General features: G+C 49.5%; 1 protein-coding gene across 12 annotated transcripts in view; it reads left to right on the plus strand.

Moving 5' to 3' along the window:
- Positions 1–18,395, plus strand: part of PCBP3 (poly(rC) binding protein 3) — a 37,893-nt gene that overhangs the window by 1,267 nt on the left and 18,231 nt on the right. For 11 of the 12 annotated variants that reach the window (XM_052674762.1, XM_052674753.1, XM_052674758.1 and 8 more), the window contains exons 2-8: positions 2,622–2,711; positions 13,701–13,840; positions 13,950–13,973; positions 14,621–14,653; positions 15,237–15,353; positions 15,677–15,808; positions 16,094–16,222. In XM_052674762.1, the coding sequence (XP_052530722.1) occupies positions 13,772–13,840; positions 13,950–13,973; positions 14,621–14,653; positions 15,237–15,353; positions 15,677–15,808; positions 16,094–16,222 (504 nt within the window). In that variant the 5' untranslated portion in view covers positions 2,622–2,711; positions 13,701–13,771. The remainder of the gene's footprint in view (positions 1–2,621; positions 2,712–13,700; positions 13,841–13,949; positions 13,974–14,620; positions 14,654–15,236; positions 15,354–15,676; positions 15,809–16,093; positions 16,223–18,395) is intronic. The other variant, XM_052674754.1, reaches the window with a different exon arrangement.

Below are 18,395 nucleotides of genomic sequence, written 5' to 3' on the forward strand. Positions count from 1 at the left end.
GCCTGTACTATAGCAAAACAGTGTACAGGGGAAACCTGAAAAAGGACTTTTGGGGGGGATCAGTTAGCCTGGGAAATAGCTGCTGTTCCGCCTTGTGCCCAGGCAGTTTTACTCCAGGGCAGGTAAGGTGCTTGTGTTGCATGTCTGTGCTGGCACAAAGCTGACCAACAGCTAACGATTTCCCATTTTGACCCTTCTGCTTAATCTGAACTTGAAGGTGAACAGGAGGAGCTAACGGCATCGATCCGGGCTGCGGCTGATCAGCGCTGTGCCCCTCTCCTGCTGCTTTTTCTCTGCCTCCCCTTCACGCCTTTCAAAAGCCATCCGTCAGAGCAGGCTGGCGTGGCACCGTGCAGCTGACCTTGCTGGGGGACAGGGGGACAGCATGCAGGAGCCTGCTCTGCCCTCATCATTGGGCACAAGGCTATGGGGTGCCTGAGGCTATGAGGGGCAATGCCCACGTCTTGCTTCATTTGCCCCATTGAGGAATAAAACAAAACCTGAGCATGGCTTGGAAACCTTGAACTTTTTTTTTTTTTGTCTTCCCTCAGCATCTTCCTTGCTTTAGCCATGGATTTCCTGCAGCTGAAAACAACAAACCATTTTAATCTACGTATTGCTTGTTCTGATCTTTTAATCCAGCTTGCTTTCTATCGGCGGAGCAGCCTAAAATCATTTCTCTGCCTGCCCCCTATTATATAATTATTCGGCAGATTACTCAGGGGCCAGATGTGGCTAGGCACTGCTGTGAAGGGTTCAGGGGCTGCAGAGGAACACTGCAGGGCTAGGAGGGAGGGAAAGTGTTAAGCTGACTGCACTGTGCTGAGTCCTTTGCATTCCAGCACGCAACGGTAAGCAAGGTTATCCCTTTATCTCATTTGTTGAAAGAATATGCCCCAGAGTTTGGTTGGAGAAGTGTGGCCTCCAACTTGGATAGGATCTCACTGCACTTCTGTGGTGTATTTTATGGCTGTATTTCTGTCTCTGATCTCACTGCGGTGTTATCCATATCTTGGGAAGGAATGAGATATGTGGATGGTGCTGCCCCTGCAGAAGTGCCTGACATCCCTGTGTAGAGCTTTGGGTGGGGAACAGCCTGGGTGAAGGACCAGCAGCTTGGGGGAATATCATGGTGACACCAAGATGACATGGCTTCATCACCAAAGCCCCTGATCTCAGCCAGCTTTCAAGGAGCCTTAGATATTAACCTTAGATAACGAAGTCTGGAGCCCTCAGGTAATGGAGTGTTTTGGGACAGCTGCCTCGCAGAAGCAACATCACTAAAACTGATGCCAGAGGAGGATTTGCCCAAGGGTTTCCATTTGCAGGGATGATGAAAAGGTGTATCATCAGCATAGAGTGGTGTAGCTGAGGGATTTGCTGAGAGCGGTTGGTGTTGCCAGCAAATGCAGCTGCTGACTGGTCTAAACTCTGGGCTTGAGCCCATAAGAACAACAGGATGTCTCCAAGAATTCATTTTCTCCTCCTCAGAAGGAGCGTTTTTGCTCCGTTGAGCTGGTACAGAAGAGCTCTATTTACCTTAAACAGAAGGAATCCAAAACCTAGAAGCAAAGTGAACTCTTCTCCAGTCACCCAGAATTAAGGACCAAGTTCTGTCAGCTACTTCAGAGCTCACATTCTCTTTGGAGCCTGGACATGCAAGGCCACCAGGACTGGCAGTTGAGGGGAGAAAGCCAGGAGATGCTTAACCCATGGACTACAGCTGGCTTGGATGTGATTGGGATGTTTTTTTGGGGTGAGCAGGTGTTTATGGAGGTGACTTTGACATGTTCTTTGAGCCTTTGGCTTAGCAACGCAGTTTTGGGAACAAATGGTGCTCAACTTGGAGCATACTGCACTTCATCTATAAGACACCAGACATCTTGGTCCTTCTTCCACAACAGCTGTTTCAGCTGCCCTTCTTCTTCCAAGGCAGGAGATCTGTTGGCTCTTGGAGTGGCTGGTTGAAAGGAGGGCACTGGAGGATGTGAACAGCCGCAGAAGGGTCCAAAGCAGTGTGGGGACACGAGATGCTCCTTATTTGGCCGTGCGGTGCTTACCATGCATTCCCTTCCTCGGAGGCTCATAGAGAGGGTGTACCAGTTGAGATCTGGGGGCTGCAGTCAGTGTTCCAGCCGGGTCCCTCCATCACTGCTGCTTGCTGCAAGCTGCCTGTTCTAACTCAGCTGGCGCCAGCAGCTAAATGTGTGCTGCTGAACACGCTCCTCCCTCCCGCAGGTTCCATCCCTGGCTGATACCCTGGCCAAATGGCTCTAAATTTCCCCATGTACAGAGCCCCAGCGCTCATTTCGTAGCAGAAGCTCTTTCCCCTTCATGTTGATAGCATTGGCTGGTTTGTTCTCATCGCCTCGAGGCAACCCGATTTGCTCAGTGGCCTTTAAAAAAAAAGGATGAAAAAAAAAAAAAATAATCAGAGCCCACTGAAATGACAAAAACATCAGTGGTGGGTGCATCCCTCTTTACAGCAAACCAAGGGATTTGGGAGAAAATAGGTCACGTGCTCTCTGTCCCATGCCACGTGGTTGCCATCCCAGGGCCAATGAGGTTGGGAGCCCTCCGCGCTGTACAGCAAAAGATCACTGGGATTTTTTTCCCCATAGCATTTTTCATCCTTTCCAAACGTGAAAAGAGTGGCCATCTGCACAGACCCCATCACGCGAAATCGGCACGAAAGCGGCTCTTTGGGGAAGGTAAGGAGATTTAAAAGATTGTGTTGGTGCAAGACCACCTGCCGCGTGCAACTTCTCCTTCAGATGAAAATTGATGCGGTGCTACGAGATATGGTTTAGTAGCCTAGTGGTAGTGGTGGTGATAGGAGGATTGTTGGACTAGACGGTCTTGTAGGTCCTTTCCAACCTTGTGATTCTATGATTAGTGAAGAGTTGGGAAGCGAGTTGAATACAGGGCTCCAGTGGGGGCTAAAAGAGCTCTGAACATTTAAGAGCCTTCTCAAGTGCACGTATTGAGTAGAGAAAATAGAAGTCCGTGTTGGACGGAGGTGGGATTACGGGAGCAATAGGTCGTCAGCTCCAGTGAACGGCTGCTCCTCCAACTATCTGGTCTTGCAGAATTGCCATTCTTTGCTGCAGTGTGGATTTTATGAAAATAAAGAGTAACTTTACCTGCGTATTGTAGCCAATGCTAACAACCACCGGGTCGGGAAGCGCCCATCTCCGCGTTAGCTGGGGTATCCATCTGCTATGGATTTGTGTGAGGCACGGTGCGAGCTGCAGACAGTGCTGCTGGTGGATGTGTGGGGACAGCCAGAATCACACCAACCCAAAGAAACGGGGGCTAGAATAACATCGATGCTCATCACACCTGGGTCTGTCCGTGCAATAGAAGCCCATAGCCTGTTTGATTTGATTTCTGCATTTTGGTTACGTTTCCATTAATTTTTGCTCTCGCGCAGAGGAAATGGGCAGAAATTTTATTTGAGGAGAGGAATGCCTTTTATAATGGCTCCCTGCTATTCTTTGGGTAACCGTCTTCCCCATGGCCGCTACATTTTCTGATGCCTTTGCTTTATTTTCTTTCCAGTGGCATTTTATTTGGTTTCTTTGTGAGTATAAAAGTGAGTTATTAGTTTCAGAGGTTAGGGAAGGCTGAAATGCTGTTAAATCAATCCCGAAATATCACATCCTCATTATGAAGGGAAAATATTTTCAGATATGTTTGTCTTGTAATTTGAGTTTTCTGGGATAATGTCATTTTAATGCGAATCATATTAGAGAAATCCATCTTATTACTGGGGAGTCACGTCTGGCTCAGAATAAAGCGAATGGATGAAGGGCAATGTGTTTAGGTTTCCATAAAATGATTGACCTTTGTTTTGACAGATGCAAAGGCAGATGCTATAGCTTGCATTTTGATACAGAAACCAACCCCTGAAAAGTCGTGGTTTTGTATCATATTCAGGCTTTCGTCTTCAATTCCAAAATAATTCAGTCGTATTTTTGAAACTCTTAATCTCAGTTCTTTCCCTCTCTCTTAAGGATTAATTTGTGCAAACAATTTTAGTATTTCCAGATATAAAGGCACGTTTTGATGTCTTTCCTCTAGGGTAGTAAACATCAGAGATGTTCTTTTATTCTCGTTGAATTTAAGGACATTTTCTTCTGAAGAAAACACACTGTTGGGGGGGGGGAAATACTGACCAGGATGAAAGAGGAAAAGAAATAAAGTAGTTTTGGGGAATGGGGTTTGCAGCAGGGAAGGGGGGTAGGTACCATGTCTCTGGGTGCACGAGAATGAGCCCCAGCCCAACACCAGCCCTGTGGGGAGCACTGCCCGTCCCTGCAGCACGCTCTAACGCTTCTCACTCGTTGCACCCATCCTGGTGCTGCGGCTGTGCACGCACACACATCTGTCTTCTTCTATTTTATTCAGGCTTTGCTATGTGAGTAAATGGTGTCAGGTCATCAGACCTGCTCCTCTGGGGCCAGATTTGGGGATGGGGGTGGTCGTGGCACCCTCCCCGCAGCTCTGGTCCCATGCTCAGTACGTGTACAGGTTTCATCCTCGTGTGCTTGGCTGAGTGTTTGGACTCGAGGTTATAGAGGACCTACCACAGGGAGAAGGAGAGAGGAAAGCACGGCTCTCCTTGATCGTAATCGAGGCTGAGGTTTAGCTGAAGTGAAAACAGATCAGGAGTGACAGTTTTGGAGCCTGCTGTCAGGGTCTGAGCATGGCGCGGCAGCAATCCACCCCCAGCCGCCCAGGGCCACCTTCCTCCTTTTCCTCCTCCTCCTCCTCCTTCTCCTCCTCCTCCTCATCGGTGAGCACGGGACAGGGTCACGCTGCCTGCCTCCATCCATGGCGCATCTCATGCCTGGGGTTGGTGGCATGTTGTCGCATGCCACCCCTGCCTACGTTCCCAGAGGCCAGATCATCTCTGGCCAAGGTGATTGACGTGGGTTTGCTGAGAGCCAGTGCCACAGAGGAGCTCTAGGTCCAGGCCCATGGTCAAAATAACACACGCCTTGCCTGTCTCGACCTTCCATGTCCTGTCTGCCCTTGTGTGCTCCAGGTCAGTCTGTCCGTCCACCGGTGCCTGGACAGACACCTCCAGGGCAGCCGTCGTGCAGCAAGCCTCATCCCTATTTCCAGGGATTAGGGAGAGAAATGGGGCTGGGATGAGATGAGGTAGGAGATTGCTGCACTCGCAGGATGAAGGGATTTGTTGGCTGCCCCCAGATCAGGAGATTGAAAATGGAGGGAAATTATTGAGATGATGCTGCCTGGGATTAAAGCCAGTCTGGCCAGAGGCGGTCTCCTTCAGAGGGGGGTGGCGGGTGGGCTGCAGGCTGCCTGCTGCTCTGCAAGCATTTTCTGCAGAAGCAGTGGAAGTCCATCCTCAGGACTCCAGGATGCCTGGAATTGTGTGCAGTGTGGTGGACTGAGGTGGGGAGAAGGGGACAGGAATGGGAGGCCACCTCCTTGGTGGCTCCTTGTCCATCAGGATGAAAGTGCCCCTTGTGTTCTGCTGGGAACCCTGGAGGTGCTCTCCTCTCAGCCATCCCCACAGGCAGAAGGATGCCAGGCGTGTGCTTGGAGCTCTTTACAGAGCTGTGCCCTCTGGTTTCCTGGCTGCAGGAGGACAGGCTGCATGTCCTCCGAGGGCTGCAAAGCCCCATGTGGCCTCTCTTCCTTGGTGAGTTCTCATCATGGACCTCCGGCCATGAGTGTCCTCTTTTGAGTGTCCTTTGGCCTTCCGCTGAAAAACGGCATGTAAGAGATGTGTCCCATTGCAGGGCACGTATGCTTAGTGTTGGTGATAAATGTCCTTTATATCATCCACAGAGCAGTGTGATCTGATGCCAGGTCCAAGGCAGAACGAGGTCCTTGTGAGATGTGTGTGGTAGAAGGACCCTCCGGGATGGGTGAGGTGGGTGGACCACCAGGCAGCCTCGTCACAACATTTTCTCACTCCGCCTTTTAGCTGGGGCAAAACAAGGCTAAATTGGATGCAGCCCTGCAGCATGACTGACCCTGGGCACAGCACATGGCTGTCCTGCTGAGAGGTGTTCCAGCACCCAGCCCAGATCTCCCTTGCTGCAATTAAGACCCTGCGTAAGGCCCCGTCTCCTCCAGCCTCCTCATTCCTGCAGACCTTGGTTCCTCTGGCCCTTCCTTCTGTCCTTGTGGATCCAGGGTTGCTCTCTGCTGGCTGCATCTCCCATGAAGACCCATCTTACTATTCTTGGCTTTCTTTCGCAGATCCTAAGCTTGTACACTGAGTTATTGCTCCCAGAACAACATTCAGTACTTTCCCCTTCCCTTCCTGAGTCATACCTTTTTTTCCTCACCATTCCAAGCTCTCTTTGGGTTCTTGCCATGCTCTCAGCCAAACTGGCTCCCCTAAGCTGCCTTTTCACCTGGCACTTTAACAGAAGAGCTTCTAATACCTGCTCTTTGAGCACTGAGGGGGCTTCCCACCCATCTCCAAACAGTTTCCTTTACTTCAGGCTTCCCTGGTTCTTTCAGAAAAAATGTCACATAGGAAGATATTTGGAACCACGTTCCTACCACCGCTGTACCACCTGTTAGGGCTTTCCCCTCTCTGCACAAGCTTACCTTGGGGCTGCAGATGCCTGCAGAAATGCTTGGCTCCCCTTGTGCCATGTGAGGTTTTCTGTTCTCCAGCAGCTTGGTCCTGCCACCCTCTGCAGCACTGGGTCTCATGACGCATCCAAGATGCAGATATGGAGCACAGCACTGAAGCTCTTGGCTTCTAAATCTCAGCAGTGCAAAGCAGCACCGTTTCAGCTAATTAATTAAAGCCAATGGTGCAGCGTGTTAATGGCAGCAATGCCTTTCAAGGTGACTTGGCTACCTGTGCTGAAGGGAGAATAGCAAATGGTTGGCCCAACCCAGCTCCTCATCAGCACCTCTTCCTGCTTCCCAGAATTTCCAAAGAGTTGGCTGGAGCATGGAGGGACAGCTGGTATTTCAGAAAAAATCTTCAATGTGTTGCTTTATTATTTAATTTTCTGGCAGAGTAAAATCTGTGGTTGAGGAGACAGACGCCTTCCTTATGATGGTAGGAGATGGTATTTTCTCAGCACAAGGTGTCTTAAGCCCACCCAGCACTTGCTGAAGGCTTACAGACATTTGCAGATGTGCAGTTGCTCTTGGTGGCTGAGCAGCAGTAAGACCAACAGAGTAGAGCAAAGAGCATCAGCACTCATAGGAAATGAGCTGAAATATCCTGTGTACCGAAACAATCTAACCTTCACTGAAAGGACTTTTTTATTGGCAAGTTGTTCCAAAAGTAGCTGACAGGATGAATTGAAAGTGACTAAACTCAAGTGTGTTGTCTCCACACCCAGCCTTCCAGAAGCAGCTTTCATTCAATACAAAACAAATTCAGTGCAGAGCTATTGCTATACCAAGCAGGGTTTTTTGACCTTGTGAAAGATGGAGTTGGAGGTTTCACAGGTGCAAATAATTGTTTCCTCATTGCATGCAAAATCTTCATCCTGGTGTGATCAACAGGGAAAAGCTGTAGATTCACTTGCTGCCATCACACAAAAGATGGCTGTAATGGCCATCAGGACAGATCCAGGGCTTCTCTTTGGATTGGGCTTGCGTTAGAGGTTGTGGATATTAATGCTGTCTGACATCAGGGGGTCCAATCTTGTTTTCACATCTGACTTCCCATCCATTCACCACCCACACCAGGGTGATGCTGGAGGCTGCTTGTCATTAACCTCTGAGGTGCAGTGGGTTAAAATGGATGCAGTGGCACCCAGCAGATAAGCAGGGACTCCTGGACGTCACTCCCTGAGTTTCCAGTGCCTGCTGGCAGGACCCAAAATTTGTGCTTTTTTTGTGATAGGGACTCACCAGCTTTCTCTATCTGGGACAGGCCACTGCTGTGATGCTGCATTTCTTGGTTTGCCAGTCAGGTCAGAAATCTGGCTGAAATGACTGAAATTTAAAGTAAGTAACATCTACAAAAGAGAGGTGAAATGGCTAGGGGAGTTTTGCACGTCGTGTAGAGCTCCTCTTCTATTTTCTTCTCAAAAAATGGAAGAGATCATGTTTAAGAGCCAAGCTTTTCTCAGCAGTACCACTGAAAACACCTGAATTTAAGGTGTGTTCAACAGAAGGAAACCCAAAAGCAGGATGCACAGCCTGATACTAGCCTGAAACAAATCTACGTGGCAGCTGGTGGATGTGCTGTGTAAAGAAGAATCCCAGGAAAGTAATGGGGAATTTCCTGAGGGGAAGAGCAGTTTTAGCGCAGCTTTGGGCTGGTCTGAGAGCAGAGATGTTGACTGATACCAACACCTAGAGCCAGTGTTCTGTATGGAAGGCCACCCAGTGTGAACAAGCAGCTCTGCTCTCAGGGGGGCAAGGGACCTGGGGAGCAATCCATGCTGGCTTGAAGGGGATAGGAAGCAATTGTTTAGGAAATGGAGAAAAGCTTTCAAGAATTCCATCTAGCAGAGAGATTGGGGGCAGGATCAGGTGGTAGACGACAATCAGAGGTGCTGAGGATGCAGCAGAGGCTGATTGTGATGATGGCCCTGGCTCTGAATATGTGGTCATGGGAGCTGGAAGAAGGGGCAGAGCAGGGGGTCCAAAGCAGGAACAATTGCATCTCTGCAACAGTAGTTGGGGTAGCTGGCATAAAAGTGAGGGAGGCTGGAAGAATCCTATAGTTCACAAGAGCAGATGGGAAGGCAGGTTACAGTTGCTCTTCAGCAGCCTTTGGGTGACACTGTGGGCCATGAGCAGAGACATCACCTGGAGGAGAGCAGGGGAATGGGAGCAGGTAACCAAGAACGAAACATCCAGAAGGCAAGAGCAGGGAGATGTACTGATGCTACATCTGCAGTGATGCGTGGAAAGACCAAGGGCTGGTGAGACGTGGGGATACCATGGCTGGTGTACCAAGCTAGAGTGGAGGTATCTCTTTTTTTTCTATTAGAGTTTTCTATGTTTTCAGTGGAGCTGGAGAGTGAGTGGAGGAGACATTAATCAAAATGACTCTTCTGTTTGTGGAAGCCAGCAGCAGCTGCAAATGCAGCCTTATTGCAAAACAACGTTAGGCGTGACGCATTTGGACTTCCATGCGACTGTCCTCTCATGGCTTCATCTTCTGACCGGTAGTTGATGCATTTCCTTTTGGAGCCTGGCTTTTAGTGAGTACCAGACTTTGGTTTGTTGCCACAGCAATTTTTATCCTTTCTCCTTCCATCCCCAGCCTGATCTGTCCAGACTGCATTGTCGTCATAATCCTGAGCTCGCTGCGGCACGCTGCCCCCAGCCGCTAAAATGTGATGCTGAAAATCACTGGATTAGGTCTTAATGGCAGGATCAAGCCACAAGGAGATGAGTGGGGAGAAAGCTTAAGCAAGTGGGCGGGCAGATCTTGGGAAAGTGTATAACGTCAGAAAAATGACTTCTTTCCTAGGCTGCCTTCTGCCCTCTTAATTTAGGACATGGCTTTCAGTCTCCAAGGTTCAGAAAAAAACTGGCTCAGGATTTAGGAAGTGGGTATCAAGAGGTCAGAGATGCTTAAATATTTCCTCCTCATTGCTTAAAAGTGTGCTCTTAGCAGTATGGACTTTTTGGCCAAGATGTTAATCTCAAACATGAAACTCAGCCAATGCATTAGAAATACGGCCCTTGCTATGGCATATCGTGGTGTGCTGAAGGATGCTGGAGCTTTGCAGTTGGAATCCTGCTGGTGGGACTCCTGAAGCTCCACAGAGGCCGTGATATGTGTTGAATGCTTTTCAGGTCAACGTTGCCTTTGAGCAACCACCGAGGTGCTCCAGAGCAGGATCTTTGGGTGGTGCCTGGGTGTGCTCCTCGTGCAGACCCCGGGCTGGTCCCAGTGCTTTGCCTGCATGGACCTGCAAGAGCTCTTCCATTAAGGGCTCCAAGGCTTTGGAGTTGGGGTGGCAGCCTGGATTGAACAAACCTACCAAGGAGGAGTGGTTTTCTGAAGGCCGTGCAATGGGTGACAAGGCTGATGGAGACTTTCTTTGAGTTTTACTTGGCAGTGCATGTGAACTTTCCATCCAAGCCCTTCTTGGCGGGGGAGGGTTGTGCCTCTGGGATGTTTTTGCATCAAGTTGTTTTCTCTGATTGTTTTCGGACAGCTTGAAGAAAACATTGCTGTCCCCCAAAATAAACACCTAGTCAATGCTGTGAAACTTGATCTCTGTAACACTGAGGAGAATATTCCATGATGGAATCTGGAGAAGAAACCCTGCCTTACGCATCTGACTTCTGGCAGTGCGTGGTCCCAGAGGCACCAGGGTGACTTCAGTTCAGATAACCTAAGCATATTTTCTGCCTGCTCTTTAGCTTTCTTGTCTGGCTTGGAGGGCAGGTTTGAGAATAGACTTGAAAAATGGTGTCTGCTCAAGGCAAGGATGCTCTTGCTCAACTGCAACTTCCACAGGTGTCTGGGAAATGAGAACCAGAGTACTGCTGCAAAGAGGGAGCACGGGAAGGAAAACACCCACAAAACCCCAGACATGAGGAGAGGAGTGCTTGGGACTGTGTGCCCTAGAGGGAGCAGGGACCCCTCAGCCTCAAAGGGTGGGATGTCAGCTCTGCAGACAGCAGTGATGCTAGATGGACCTCTCTGGTAGCAGATGCCCTGGTTCTCACTTGCAGAGGGGCTGCAGGCAGCTCTGGCTGGAGCCATGCCCAGTAAGGGCCAGCAGATGCATAGGAGAAAGAAGAGGAGGGCTGGTACAGCATGGGCGGGAGGAGAGGATGTTTCTGCTGGAAAGCAGCTGAGACAAAGAAACAAAGTGTTTTGAGCAAAAATTGAATCATTTGGAACTTTTATTTTTATTTTATTTTATTTTATTTCATTTTATTTTTATCTTGGTGATAGTTGGAGGTGAGTGAAATGGCATTCTGGTGAAAAGCAAAGTGCTCTGAGCCACTGCCTGGCTGTGATGGCATTTGGGTGCTCTTCAGGAAGACATTTCCAGGGCAAACATGCCATGAGCTGGGTGACTGTGGTGGCAGGAGCCAGCCATGCTCCCCCAGGGGGACACGAGCTTGGTGGAACCACTGCTGAATGGAGGCTTGGAAACCAAGCTAGAGAATGAAGGCCAGCTCAGCGCTCAGTTTTCCTCCTCATGCTTATATTCCATCTCCTGAGAGGGGGCCAGGACATGAAAATGACAGTCTTGAATTAAAATAAATTGAATTAATTCAATACGTGGTGTTCAGAATTCTCTTAATAATTAGATTTCATTCAATCTTAAGTGCTTCTCAATGTTTGCAATGTGAATTGGCTGGCACAAAGGCGAGAGCACCAACTTAGGCAATCTGTCCAACCTCCAACAAACTGGTGTGGAAAAAAAATCTGGGGAGGGACAGGAGTCCCACTGTTCTGGGCTTCCATTTTTCCTTCCTTTTCTCTACTTGGTCACTGGAGCACGAGCTGTTTTGCAGTCAGTGGGTATTTCTGATGGATTGAGAACATTTCCTAGAATTTACTAGATTTGTTTTCAAAACCAAAGGAGAGGTGAAGAGCTGGGTTGTTCTATGTATTGATGATGCCTTCTGCAAGTGCTTTTCCAAAAGGCAGGTGGATTTAAAAGCTCTGTTTTCTCTGCAGTCAGGTCATCCTTTAGAAAAACATTTTTGGGACATATCAGCATTGGGTGCCATGTTCCCAACCCTGCAGGTTAGAGTGCTGCTCTGCTCCTTTGCATGCAGTATCCCAGGCATCATAGTTCTCACTTGGTTTGCAGTGTACCTTCCATTTTGGGTCCAAACTCGGCTCTTCCATCTCATGGTGCCGCATCTTTGACTTCTGCAGGGCTGCACCAGCTTTGTGCTGGCTTGGAGCTGGGCACTTTGCTTTATCCATCAGGCTGGACGTAATGGTGTCCTCGGGGCTTCTGAAGGGAAGGACAAAGGAGCAATTCTGAAGATGCTGTGAGCTAGGCAGAGCTCGCTTGCCCTGTGAGGAGATGGGTCCTAGTGCACAGGGTCTCTTTGGGCTGAGAACACTCTGAAATGCTCAAAATGGTGTTTGGAGTGAGATTTTTTCTCAACACTTTGTCTGTGAAGAATGAAGAAGGCTGGGGGGAGGTACACGGACAGAGTAAATGCCTCTGCTCTATTGTTCTCGTAGTTTCCACCACATTTATGAACTCCCATATAAAAGACTTACCTTTCACTAGTATGATTAAGAAAAGGCCAATGTAGCTTTCCTGCTTGCTGGAGCATGAAGCGTGTTTAATTTAATAATGCTGATAGATCTTAAAGCCAGGAGCATTTGGCTAACACATGACCCACTTTTTCAATCAATTGGAAACATTTACATAACGGCCAGCTTCAGGGTCTCCCATGTGAGGGATAGGGAGCACGGGGCGGTGGTAGGTGGCTGCAATACAGGGCATTTGGTGAGAGCACAGTGGTGGATTTGATGTGTACTTGGTGGGAAAGCCATGGCTCACCTCCCTGGGGCTGCCAGCCCCTGCTTGGAGCAGCACAGCCGACGTGTCAGCTCTCCCAGAGCTGCTGGGTTTGTGACAGCCCCGTCTCCATTCAGCTGTTCTCTTGTGGGAAAGCATCATCTCCCTGCTCACCGCATGGCTTTTGTCCATTTTGAGCTTTGTGGGAGCCTACTGGAAGAGGATGCTTTCTCTCAAGCCCGTCTCGTGGCCATTTGTGCCCTGCTACACATCTATACATCCCAACTGCCTCTTTGCTTCAAATATATTATATTTGAATACTTAAGCACTGGTTTACCTCCCTTTCTTTTGGTCACAGACACCACTGAATGAGCACAGAAAAACAGCAGATGCTTGTGACAGAAAAATCTCCCATCTGATGTGTACCGAGGGATTAAATAACATGGAGGAGAATTGCTGCAGATCTCCTGGCGTTGCACACAGGAGGATGCTGGCACCGTCCATGAGAGAGGACTGGTCTCCCCATGCAGTAGGCTGCAGAGACATTCGGTGTGCCCACTCCCAGCACAGAGATGCTATTAAGGAGACACTGGAAAAAAAGAAAACAGACAGAGGATTTGTTTCCCTACCTACTGTGATTTGTCTTCCCCTGCCTCGAAAATGCCGGTAGCATTTTTACCTCTAGAGGGCAGAGGAGGAAAGAGAGAGAGAGTGGAAGGGAATGTATCAGCGCCTGGAAAATGGGCCGAGGTTTCATGAGATATGTGCAGCTGGAAATGGCGTGCGTTCATCAGGCACAGCACCTGGCTTACAGGTCTGGGTTAAAATCCAGAAGGGCAGCGATCAGCACGCCAGCTCAGCCCTTCCTGCTAATCGTGCTTGGAGTCTGATGGATATTTCCACTTACAGAAGAGCTGGCTTTTCCAAAACCCACAGCTTCAGATTTGCTGAGTGTTCATTCATGCTCAGAGTGGTGAATTTTGGTTTGCCAGATGCATGCCCTGGGCCTTTTGAAGTCCAAGCTCTGCAGTCAGTCTTTGGCCAGGGGGCTCTACCAGCTCCCTGCTCCCTTGTCACAGAATCATAGCATCATAGCATCACTTGAATTGGAAGGGACCTTTGAAGGTCATCTAGTCCAGCTCTCCACAATTAACAGGAGCAGATAGACGTGCTGCTGGTGGGGTGGCAGAGGTAGGGATGGTGAATCCGTGAGGAGGGATCAGGAAGGCAAATTCACCCCAGGGATGCCCATCCTTGCCCCTCTGTCCCCAGGTGATACAGCTGTGCCACTGCCTCTTCTCGTGCTGGGGCTCCTCCCACTGGTCTCCCATCCCTGGTAGGAAATGGAGTCAAAGGTCTCCGAAGGCGGCCTGAACGTCACCCTCACCATCCGGCTGCTGATGCATGGCAAGGTAAAGGCTCCTGGCAGGGCTACACCCCTCTCCCTTTCCTGCTTGGTTATATTCATGTCTTGCAACATCATTTATTCTGTGGTGTTTTCTTTTTTTTTTTTTTTGGTAGGAAGTCGGAAGCATCATTGGGAAGGTAAGCACATATTTTAGATTCATTAAATAAGGTTAAGGAATGTGATGCAAACCAGCTTAAATTCTTGCCTTGTTGGCCACAGGGCACCATTTAGCTCATCAGAAAGCTTCACAAGGTGCATCTGCTCCACAATTAAGTCCTGGCTATTTGTGGTGGTGAAGATTTGCAACATTAACACCTTATTCTTTATTCTTTATGCTCGCACCTTAGTTTATCCATCAACTTTTCAGGCCTGGAAGGAGTCACAGTTGCAGCCATTTTGTATCTCATGACATTAGAGTTCTCCATAGATACTAGAGCATAAACTATTCTTCGCAACCACTCTAAAGGGTGGTTGATCTATCTGATCGTCTAGACAGTTGATGAGCTTTTCCCTGAGGTTTTCCTCCCAATAGGAAATCTAGAAAGGGAGGTGTAAGGTACAGTTATGCTATTTTGTCTGTGTCAGTCCTTACAGACGTGGGAGCAAGGGTGAGTTTGGATCATCAGCTCTTCAATTCACCCATCACATAGGTGTCAGGGCCAGGTGTCACGGAGCTCCCCGAAGTTTTGGCCAGGTGCTGCAGTGTGTTAGAGAGATGCATGTTTGGAAAGGTTGTTTTGTCTTGAGTTTTTACAATGGCCTGCGTTTCTGCTTCTTATTTCAGAAAGGAGAGACTGTGAAGAAGATGCGTGAAGAGGTGAGCAACTCTGATCCATGAAGTGATTTGGAACAGAGGGATGAGGAGTGGGAAGGGCTGGCACCTCTCCTCCCAGCAGCACACGCAGCATGACCAGAGCTGTCCCAATGGCTCACTGCCCTGTGAGATATTGTGTTTACTGGGAATTTTCCAGAGACAAGAGCTTTCTACTTCTGAAACAGTGAAATAAGATTGCTCTTGAGATGAGCATGGTCTTTGTATGTTTAGCTGCCAAAGAGCTACTAGATCACTAAGCAGAGCTCTTCACACACAGTGATGCCACAGGCCACTCTTGCCTTGAAAGCACAGGTTCACATTGCAGAAAACTATCCAAGTCAGGCCTTGGAAATCCTTTCTGGGGGCTCAAGGCTGGAAGTACCGTGGAGCAAGGGTGGGAGTTTTTAAGATTAGATGAGATGTCTTCTTGTGGTGACCAGGGAACAATTTGCAATGTGCTCCCGGGGCACTCTGAGTTTCTGCTCTTGGGTGCTGAGGATCCAGCTCAGGAAAAGGATTTTGCTGGAGGCTGCATCCGGTTGCTTGCCTGGCTGTGGCTGCTCCAGGAATGCCCTTCTCTTTGCAGAGTGGGGCGAGAATCAACATCTCAGAGGGAAACTGCCCTGAGCGGATTGTGACCATCACTGGCCCCACCGATGCCATCTTCAAGGCTTTCGCCATGATTGCCTACAAATTTGAGGAGGTGAGAAATGCGAACCCTTTCCCTCGAGAGGGTGGAGTGTGAGGGTTTGCATGCAGCCCTCGTAGCTCACTGTTCGGTCCAGCAATATATCTGGATGCCTTCAACCCATGTTTACGTGGTTGGGCTCGCTCACCCTGTACACAGCCTCGGTACAAAGCCTTCCCAGTTGCTCCAGACATCTCTCTGTGGGCAAAAACTGAGCCCAGCCTAGGTCTGGAAGATGCAACCCCTCCTTGCTGGCTCTGGGCATTTGGGTTGGGGTTGCGTGGCTGACATCTGGGTTGAGGAACAAGGGCTCATGTGTTGTCCTCTTTCTTCCCCAGGACATAACCAACTCAATGAGCAACAGCACTGCCACCAGTAAACCTCCAGTGACGCTGCGACTGGTTGTACCAGCTAGCCAGTGTGGCTCTCTGATTGGCAAGGGAGGCTCCAAGATCAAGGAAATCAGGGAGGTAAATCACACTTAGTTACTGCGGGCAACTCCAGCTCCTCAGAGCTGATCTGCGTCCTTGGAATGGGGGATGCTCATGAGCTGGCATCGTGCGTCAAGGCAATTCCCAGGACGGTCTCTGCTGATGCAGGAGTGGTATCACGTGTTTTGTCCCATGGGACTTGCCATGTCCTCACTAGGATGGGGCTGCAGCTCTCTGGGGGCACTTGGCGCTGGAGCTGAAGCTGGGTGAAGGGATGAGGGCTTCTGCACTGAGATTCCTCCTCCTCTCTCTTTCTGTCTCCAGTCCACAGGTGCTCAGGTTCAAGTGGCAGGGGACATGCTGCCCAACTCCACGGAGCGGGCGGTGACAATCTCGGGGACACCCGACGCAATTATCCAGTGTGTCAAACAGATCTGTGTGGTGATGCTGGAGGTACAGTCTGTAACAAAGGGGGTAAAGTATATAGGACAAAACCTGCCCGGCATCACAACAGCGCTGAGAGCTGTGGATCATGTCCTTGTCACTGTTCACCACGCGTTAGTGGACCACTCTCATTTCCTGGTACCTTCGTGTGAAACCCACCCAAGTGTGTTTTCCCCTCACTGTGTTTGTGTTATTTCTAGTTTGCCAAACTGGAAACCGGTTGGGTGCCTGAAAGGAGAAGGTTTGTGTCACAACACCAGGAGTTTTCAGGACAGGAGTGCTGGGAGGAGGCAGCCAGTGCATCTGCTGTGCTGGGACAGCTGAGAGGGTGCCAAGGGAAGGGTGGGCATGAATCCAAGCCCAAGCTCCAGTGAGGCGGAGGAGGAGAGGTGGTGAGGAAGGTGGGTGCAGAGCAGGAGACATGGCATGCATGAACGTGTGGCAAGGGTACAGTTTTATAGGATAAATTATTCACAAAGTCCTCTGCTTTTGGAGCAATGCTGCCATGCCAACAGCTCATTGCTGGAGCTGTCTGCAACCACGTGCCTCACCTCCATGCTTACTACCCTGGAGAAGCTCAAGAAGGAACCCATTGCTGTAACAACACAGTGACATCCCCGCTCTTGGTGCCTCCCAGAGCCAAAGGCACAGACATACTGCTCTGCTGAGTGGCTTTAATGCCACTGTTTCTTTATAGCAGGGAGAAACGTTTCAGAATTGCATAACAGTTGAGGTTGGCAGGATCTTTGGGTGCATCTGGCCCACCCACTGCTCCAGCAGGGACACCCAGAGCAGGGTGTCCAGCACCTTGTCCAGGAGGCTTCTGGTGGTCACCAAGGAAGAGACCCCACAGCCTCGAAGTACTTGTGCCAGGGCTCAGTGTCACCTGCACAGCACAGAAGTGCTGCCTGATAGTCAGAAGGAGCTTCCTGTGCTCCAGTTTGTGTCCAGTGCCTCTTGTTTTGGCGCTGGGATGTTTGCTGCTGCAAGAGCTCCAGAAGAGGATGCCAAGATGTGGTTGAGATGAAGCAACATCAGCCATAAGCAACTTCAGTTTGCCAGCAGAATGGCTAGAGAGGAAAGGCCGTGAACCTTGATGCCAACCACTGCTGGTGCTCACATGGACACGCTGTGCTGTTAGAGGAGCATGTATTTAGCCATGCAGTGGCTCCAGGTCATGCTCTGTGCTGTGGCAGAGGTGGGATCGAGGTGATGTTTACTGTGTGTTATAAATCTTGGATGATTGCTGTTCTCACTGACCAAAACACAGGGTTGATATTCCTCTTTATTGCTTAGCAGTGGGAAGGAGGAAAAAAAAACAACAAACACATTAATTTTCTTGCAGTCATAGATCTGGAAAGTCCCCTAGCTTTAACAGTTTACAGAGCTGCTCCTTGTAGCTTTTATGTCTTCGGTTATCTTGCCACAGAAATTCTCTCTCATCCCCTCCAAGATCTGTAATGTGATGAAAGAAAAAGCAGGTTTGTGGTTATACATGCAGTGCTTTGATCACACGGCTTTCCTAGAGACTTGTGCTAAGCAAGGAGATTTGAATATGCCACGTGGCTACAGACAGACATGTAGAAGAATGTAGAGGAAAATGGTGGAATTTTCTACAAGATAATGTAATTTATGTTGGATATCCTTACATATTAGCAGCAACTGAACCATTTCGCCCCTGGCAGACTCAGAAGGCTTTCATCTGAAATCTCTCACGATCCAAAGGAATCTCCCAAATCTCAGCTGCTCTGCTGCTGGCACCTGCCTGGCTGCTCCAACAGACAGCTTCCACTGTGCAGCTTGGGGGTGAGATCTGCAGAAATGCTCACCTTACTGTCTGAGAGGGCTTGTCAAGCCTTGTGCAAATGGAGCTGCCTCTAACGCCCAGCACTGTGGCCAAAGCAGTGGATGAAGCATGGGAGGCCTCAGTGACAGTGGCAGCACTTTGCCTGGGTGCTGAGAAACCAAGCCAAGCCTCAGAGGTGCCACTGTGCCCATGGTGAAGATATGATGCAAGGAGAGCTGCTGTGTGAGGATGCTCACATGGGCTTGGCAACACAGTCGCATCACGTTCCTCCCCAGCTCCTTGCACCTTGAAGGCCTCTATGGAGTGTCCTGAGAAGGATCTTGCAGCCCCACATCAGCCTTGTCTAGGGGACAGAACATGTGTAGAGCAGAGCCA

The sequence above is a fragment of the Tympanuchus pallidicinctus genome, unplaced genomic scaffold (genome assembly GCF_026119805.1).
Source record: "Tympanuchus pallidicinctus isolate F22 unplaced genomic scaffold, pur_lepc_1.0 scaffold15, whole genome shotgun sequence".
In the NCBI taxonomy this organism is placed as follows: Eukaryota; Metazoa; Chordata; class Aves; order Galliformes; family Phasianidae; genus Tympanuchus; species Tympanuchus pallidicinctus.